The sequence below is a fragment of the Pinus tabuliformis genome, chromosome 1_2, assembly GCF_031772625.1.
Source record: "Pinus tabuliformis cultivar Carrire ecotype Pingquan chromosome 1_2, CPIR1, whole genome shotgun sequence".
Lineage (NCBI taxonomy): Eukaryota > Viridiplantae > Streptophyta > Pinopsida > Pinales > Pinaceae > Pinus > Pinus tabuliformis.
In genome coordinates this window covers 660,967,854-660,976,638 of record NC_142298.1, presented here as the reverse complement: position 1 = coordinate 660,976,638, position 8,785 = coordinate 660,967,854, and the positions used below count along the sequence as shown (strand labels likewise).

General features: G+C 35.5%; 1 protein-coding gene across 1 annotated transcript; it reads left to right on the top strand.

Annotated features, from left to right (window-relative positions):
• The first annotated feature begins 7,538 nt into the window (after nt 1-7,538).
• Nucleotides 7,539-8,030, top strand: LOC149207417 (uncharacterized). Its single transcript, XM_089398034.1, has one exon. It carries the CDS (start codon nt 7,539-7,541, stop codon nt 8,028-8,030), a length of 492 nt encoding a protein of 163 aa, XP_089254160.1.
• The last annotated feature ends 755 nt before the right edge of the window (nt 8,031-8,785 follow it).

Below are 8,785 nucleotides of genomic sequence, written 5' to 3'. Positions count from 1 at the left end.
CCATATTATATTTATAAAGAGTAAATTTAGTTAAGTTATAAGGTCATTTTTATCCTTAGTTAATGTACTATAAGTGAGATTCGTTACTCTAGCTCAAAGAGGATAACTTAAGGCTTCCTAAAATCCCATCACAAATTTAACACCATGTCTTAGCCCAAACCTCTTCATGATATAGACTAGCAAATCCTTCAATCTACAACAAATTTTAAGACCAATTGAATTTTATTATACGAGTATGAAAAATACCCACATTTATAGCCAAGAAGTTCTCAAAATCTTGCCTAATAGTCATATTAGCTATGGATTGAAAGATGACCTACACATATTGATGTTTTAGGAAAAACCATTCATTAATGATGGTTATAACCTCTTGCCTTTTGATGCTCTGTGAAGACTTAGAAGACTCCATATTTCTCATAAATTTAATGATTCAATTAGGGTAAGAACTATGGTTTAGAGAAAATGAGCCTTAAGCTTAGCTCCCACTTAAGAGAATTGCATATAACCATTGAAGTCACAATTACAATGACCATGACACTTTAGCTAATAAATTAATAATGAAACCTCATACTCACAAGAAAATCCTTTTATCAAACCTCTCTCTCTCTCTCTCTCTCTCTCTCTAGATATATATATATATATATATATATATATATATATATATATATATATATATATATATATATATATATATATATATCTGTGTGTATGTGTGTGTACAAATGGACCTCATTGCACACACATACACACACACACACATAAAAATATTCAACATTGGAATCCTTTTGATCATTGACAACAAACCTCATAACGAAAGATATATGACAATTTAACATATGTACCAAAGTTTGAATTCCATACAAGAAAATGCATACATTTTTCATCTCTAGTTTTACCAACAAAATTCAAAGATAAAATGATCAATAATGTTAGGAATTAGAGGAAACCCTTTTCTGAAATTTCAAGTTGAAACGTTGATTTAGGGAGGATTTTTTTCCACTCAAACATAGGCTCAACTACACATCAAATTTCTACATTTGGCCAGTCCCTAGTCAGACCATGATAGCAAGAGGGAAGAACTGATAACTCACTAGCAATTGGGCAAGGTAAAAGAAACTCTCCTTCACACATATGATAGAGTTAGAGATCTCATTTCCCAACTTACTATAGGCCTTGAAAATATCCAAATGCTTCTTGACTAATCGACAAATGAAATAAGGGAATCACTCCATTTCTTTATAGTCCTCGAGAGTTTCTCTCCTCTTGCTTTTCATGATCAACCAATAGAAATCAAATCACAACCCATTCTTCCCAGCTAGAATCTAGAGCTTCTTCTACAAGTGTTTAAGAAGTAAAATTCATTTTCAAGGTCCCAAAATATGCCAACGTTTTTCCAATCCATGATTATCATTTTTCTTAGCATATTTGGGTACCAAAAACGTAGTTTAACAACAAAGCTTCAATTATCATTCCATTGGGGGTTGGAAACATTCCACTTGAAATTCTCCTTACTCAAGTACCCATGTGTCTCGTCTCTCCATGGGTGCCTCTTTCCATAGATGAATAATTGTTTCACACCCATTTCCATTCATGGGTTCCCTCCCCCTCCTATTTTTTCCCATGCTTAATGCAATATGTTGTTTTACAATCCCACATTTACATTAGTTTCCCAGTAAATTCATGGGTCAATTTTATTACACCCATTTCCATATCCAAGGCCATTCCATTTTCATTATGCACTTTCAATTAGCCAAATAAGGTTAGCATATATGCATATAATACTTTTATTATGATATTTACAACAAGTTTGGAGATTATCTCAAAATCTATTTATTTTTACATGCTTTAATAACTTAATCATTTTAGTTGTATATCATATATATTGAAAGGAAGCTATCATTGCATTATCAAACATAACTCTCACATTTCCATCTACAACACTTTACATGAGTGTATTACTCATTAATTTTATTTTTGTTCATCATGGAAACTCCATGTATCCACATATCACCAAGATTTTTACTAAAACTTTATGTGTTGGAAAGTCCTAGTCTTAACCATACCTTATCCAAGGATTGATAACTCATGTGCATTTAATTATAATTCATATAATTAAAGATAGAACTTAACCATAAATGAATGCTTACCCATTTATTCAAATTACCTATTGTTATGGTGTGAGCAATGCATTACTACACAATTTCATTCATTATTCCTTACATTACATGACCTAATTGATATTCCATGGAAGCTTACATGTTTCCTTTATCAGGATTTTGATGAATTTTTTTTTTTGCCCTCACCCTATGCATGAGATTAACAAACAATGGTATTATCATCATCTTTAACCATTCCTAATCACATGAAGAAGTCACAGTTACATTAACTTATCAAAATAGCCAAAATGCATGTGCCTTAGCACTTTTAAATCCTCACCCAATATATAACATGCCTTTTCACATTTTCATGCACTCTATTAAGCATTATCTTAATGCATTTATTAATACAATTATCATATTCAATTAATTTCTTTTCCAGACATCATTAACATTCATAGGGTTATATAATATTAACATTTCAACTCTTTCCTCCCTAATAAAACATCAACAGGGAAGAGAGTCAAGGGTTTTCCCCTTCTAATATATTTTCATAGCTTGGAATTCATTTAAACTCCACTACATTTCCCTTGAGTAGTTTCTATATGTTGGAAATCACGATTGTCGTTAGACCAAAACCCGCGGGTGTTAGTCAACGATCACATTGCCAGAGATAAGGGTCCATAAGAGGTGTTTATTCCATGTCATGAAACACACAGGGAGCGTTGGTTTATCCAATGTCTAACAATCCCCCCCAACGCAAGAAAAGTGTGTCTTTAACTCATGACCTATGCTCTGATACCACTTGTTGGGAATCATTATTGCCATTAAACCAAAACCCACATGTGTTAGTCAACAATTGCATCGCTAGAGATAAGGATCCACGAGAGGCGTTTAGTCCATGTCACGAAACACACAGGGAGTGTTGGTTTATCCAATGTTCAACACTATCAACTAGGCTTTCAAAGTTTCCTTTTGGATCTAGCCAATCATTTATTGTCTTAATCATATCATAAATTTTATTCCTTAGTCAAAGTTTCATTTTGGCCCATTCATGTGTGACTACATCAACATGAAACTCTCCTTAGTTGAAATATCTAGTAGCAACTGATATGATCTGAATTTCATGAATTAGTACCAACTCTATCATTTATGTTTCATACCTACCCTCTTTAGGTGGATATTTCTAAACATGCATTCACATTATGCATTCAAGCATGCATTCAGAAAATGCCTCCATACTATCATGCTTGTGGACTGCCTACACCTTCTTCCACATAATTCATGTACATCTATTTGATGCAATATCATCTTGCCTTATGAGATATTTTATTCATTCAAATGTTATGTCTCATAGGCATAAGAAAAACATGTTTCCCTCTTCCATATGGGAACCAGCAATAAGAAATCATTCATTCGAACTAACATGAAATTATCAGGTGACCATTAACATCACCTAAATCATAACTAATACCAAATATTGATTTACATGTCATTCATGCATTCATATCATTGTCAATGTTAGATTTTCACTGAGGGAAATTTTACCTAATTCCCTCTTAGTATTTTGAGCATACCAAAACTATACATGCATGGATGTTAGTATTTTATTAGATGCTACCTAATTAGAAGGTATCTTAGGTATGATTCTTGCATTCATATTTACCAACCTCTTGATAAACACTTTCTTATCGATAGCCATATCTCCACAAAACTATATGCAACATCCTCGTTACTTGTTCTTGGTTACATGTTGATCATTAACCATAGTTAATCATCATAATCACCCTATAATAACAAAATAAATTGATTCTTCATTCATGCTATATGTATGGTCATTCATTATTGTATGCACCCAACATGTCTATATGTAGCCAGCATATCACTATCCTATTTCCTATTAATGCGTATGTATTTTTGGCTATTCAATTTATTGCAATTTTATCATGCCCATGATATTATTTATTAACAATTAATAACCTTTTCAAAACTTTAGGAAAACATTAAAAATATAAAGAGACAAGTTAAGAAACTCCTCCTCATAATTGTGGTTCCATCACTTGTCCATATGCACCTGCATTTATTACTCCATTGAGATATATACGGAAAATATAGTCAACAATCTAACTATATCCTTCACAAATTTGGAAAACAATATTCATTGAATTTATTTAGTCATTGGATGTTCATTAGCCTTCTCTCAATCTCTTCACGAAGATCTATCCCACGTCACAAATCTTGTGACAATATTTTTCTAACAATCTTGGGTCTATACAACCTCTATGTTGTATCTAGTAATCTTAGTTCCCATTCTATGTAGCCTCATATTTGTATTCCTTTATTTGGAGAATATGGTCAATGTTGGCTCAATACAAAATCCATTTCTCTAACAATTATATCTCTATGCTCAGTCCTAGGAACTTCATGCCTCATGTTGATTGACAACTTTGATACTTTTCCTTCTTTCTTATCTCTAGCCAATCTAAGGCTAATGTTTGAACACTGCTATGATGTGTGAAACTTCCATAAACTTCACTACTATTGCTGAGACAACATATCCTTTGTCAGTCTCACTTCAATATTCCTAGTAATAAAATCTCAGTGGCATGTTCTGGCCCATCTAGCAATTTTTTCAAATGACTGTTATGAAAATATTATCTGTATAGTCTATTTCTTGGCCCATCCAAGTCCATTGTTTGAACCACATCTATGATCATCTTAACGCCTAGTTTATCTCTAACCCATCTAGTTCCAATGTTTGAACTTTGCTTTTATATCACTATATAACATATCCAACCCCCTTTGTGCCTTATTGAGGATATGGAGTATCAAAATTTCACTTTGCTAGCTAGATGATTAGCTCTAAGATCAATCTATGACACCACCTAATCCATTAAGTCTTAATTAAGGATACATGGTACTAAATATTTTATTTTCTTATTCAACTCAAAACTCTTTTGTGAAATCACTATTTCCTTCTTCTTGGGACATTTTGGAAATATAAACTTTAAAATCCAAGTCTAGATTGTTGAGGAATGTTCATTTGAATATTTTCACCCTTGGCACCATGGCAACATTATTGTGCAAATAACACATGGAAAATGATGTGGCACTCTATGTCCATGTGTGACCCTTGAGGTGGTTCCATATCAACACTAGGGCCACTTGACCCTACCATGTCATCTTTTGGTCCAAGGTTAATTAATTTACATGTATATACATAAATGATATTTTAAATACAACGTTAATTTATTATTTCATGAGTATATATAATTCACCATTATTATAATAAGATCCCACATACACAAATAATTCACATGCACATTCAAACTTATTGTCCCTTCTCCATGGTTCCCATCTCCCTTTACTGAAATTCGTCAAAGTTACCTAATTGTGAAGCCTAGATTCAACCACTTATTGGGATGGTTGGTTAAATTGGGAAATTAAGTGTATAAATCTTGCATCGTTGGTCAATTACAATTGGGAAAGTAAGTGCATGAAGCATTTGTGGTTGATGGTAAATAAATTCCAAAAGGTTTATGGTTAGTGAATTTTAAAGAATTTTCCACATGCAAGTAAAACTTGATTGCCTATACCATAGGTGAATTCCAAAAAATTTACCACTTGCAATGGTGGGTAAAATCAAGGAGTTTAATTTCGAAAATTTTGGATTTTTAATTGAGATAGTGGAGGTTTTTCACGAGTGGCATCAAACCTAGAGACATTGCATAATTGCATTAAACATTAGAGATGATTTTAATCAAATTTATGAATAGTGTTCTCTACATTGAGCTCCAAATGCTCATATATTGGGTAATAGTAAGTATATAAATATTATCATAAACTTAATGCATTAAGGAAAATTTCATTCCTAGAATGGATTATTATCATAATTTATCATGTTCCATTAAGTAATAAAAATTTCCTACCAACATTTACTAACCTTACAATATATGTGAATATGAACTTATATACTTGAATTTTCAAACTCAATTATGAGGACTAATACAACTTCAAACATTCTTTATACTAAGGTGAATAATCATATTTACCAAGGGCTATGGCATACCATAACTTATGCAGTTCTTTGCACACAGTTAAGGAGTAAAAATGTAAATATGTAGATTTACAAGAGATTATTCCTACCGAAATTTATGCAAGTCTTTGTGCATAAATAGACAAGAAGATTATTTAATTAATTTCTCCACTTTAGACATTAAATTACTCTCAATAATCTCTTGTAAACTTGGATTAATATACATTCGTGTTGAGATATATTGAACTGGAACATAACTTTAGATATTTACATAACTATCTATATATGCCATAATCATATAAACAATTTTTCGTTATTAGAAAGTTAAACACTAAAACTTTCAGTCTCCCCTCACAATAACCAAATTTTTATGAGATTTACCATGCCTCCATTAGTTATACTAACCCTTGGTATATAAGTAGATATTTGGGTCACATATTAACATATCTTTACTCTAACTATATATTTACACTTATGTGATGATTAGCAAACCTCCTTTTACAATAGAACAAATTTACAGAGGGAATTTTGAAATGGGTTGGGTTCGATGCCGCGACCGATGGCAGCTCGCTTCCATTTCTGTCTACCTGCACTTGCCACCGTAACCATTGAACAAACCCTGCTCCCCTCTATGTTACTTAGCTCTAGTTAATAGTTTGACTATCCCCAGCTGTTGCAGTATACTTCTACCTCTCAAGTTTTCAACCCTTCCCGTTTACTAACCTCTACAGTTTTCTGTTGTGTTTCTGTCCTCTTCTAGCAGCTGTCATAAACATTTCCCGACAGTCATGGATGAGCTGGGTGACTTTCCAGATCCTTCGGAGGATGTGCCCATATGGACCCCCACCAGGACCACCATTGCTGGTTTTTTCCCTTTCATGTCCGACCTTACCGATGAGATTGAAGCCCTCCCACCATTTTCTCGCCCTCACATTCCACCGATTTCTCTCCCTGAAGACGCGCCCTCCCCCCCTGAGTTCATCTCTCAACCTCTCTCGCCGCGCTCTCTGGCTCTTATCGACCCTTCGCTAAAGCCTATCTTCCTGACTCTCAAAGGCTTTTCAACCCATAACCCTCCTCTGGTGGTGACTAGCCCTATTCCGCCAGAAATTCCCCAAGGTTTCGTGGCCCTTGGTCTTGTACCAGTTTCTCCGCTATTCTCTTCATCTCCCTCTCGATGGCACTATATAGGCATAGGATCTATTTCTAGCATTTTTTCTTCTATTTCAAAGGCAGTGACTGAAAACCCTAGGGTTTCTCCTTCGTCGGGACCTTCCTAACCCTCCTCGACTCAGGAAGCGTCGGCTGCAGGGGGTTCTAGGCTTTCGAGGAAGAAAAGGGGTCTAAAGCTTTGGGCCTATGTGGTGCCCCTCAATTTTGCAGAGGACATTAAATTATTGGACGCCATGGACATAGCTGAGAAGGTGTTAGTCGGTCGGGTTCGCGGCAGACACTACAGTGTGGCAAAATTACAGCAATGGGTCTCGGAGGTTTGGGGCGAAAACCTAAAGGATATCCCGAAGGTCCAAACCCTAGTCAAAGGATGGTTTGCTTTGCATTTTAGCTGTTTGGAGCACACCAACTGGGTTCTATCCACAGTCTGGCACCTTGACCTAGCTCTTGTTCTACTCAGAAGATGGACTCCCCTCTTTGACCCGGAGTGGGAGAGGGTCGATGCAGGTCCTATATGGGTTCGATTGCTTGGACTACCACTGCATTTTTGGATGGAAGATGTCTTCAAGTGCATAGGGAATGCCCTCGAAGTTTACCTCACATTTGATGATTCATACCAGACTTCGGGGAAATTGGCTTATGCTAAGATATTGGTTCATCTAGACCTCTCAAAGGGCTTGCTCGAGTACATAGACATCCGTTGGAGGAACAACACTAGAAGATAACTACTGGACTATGATGACGTCCCATTTCGATGCTGAAGGTGCCATAAGGTTGGGCATCTTTATAAATATTGCCCCCTGTTGTGCAAAAAGAAATTTAGACCTCGGCACCGGATATCACCTCCCACCCGCATTCTCATAAGGACACTTAGCCTAGGAGATAGGCTCCTATGGCACCACAGAACCAAGCTGCTTCTGAGATCCTGGCTAACCAGTAGAAGAGCCCAGCAGAAGTGACAATGGCTCCCCCACAGTCGAAGAAGCAAGGGCGGCCTCCCAACTGTTCTCAGTCGCCTCCACCGTCTCGACCTCAGTCGCCATCCGAGGGCTTTCCCTTGTCAGGGAGCAGAACGGAGTTGCCAACAGCCTATCCAAAGAGGCTGTGATCGGGGAGCCACGCATCTGGTTGATTAGAGAACAACATGGGGAAGATTTCTTCCAATATTATCATCGGCCTTTTATGGATCTACAAGTTTAATACATGATCTTGTTCTTGTTTTAGTTATTTTTTGATCAGGCACATGCCTTTTTTGTATGTATATATTGACACTGAACATGGTAACAGACTGTTTATCATATGGCTTATAGTTTTTGTTTTATTATTGTTGGCCCCCTGCGTGGATCAAAGGCAACAATATTGTTTATACATGATATGATCATGCACTGCAAATGCACCAGCATCTACAGAATGTAATTTCCTGTTTTTAATGAAATTATAATTTTTCCTTATGGGAAACAAAAAATTACACTTATGTGGT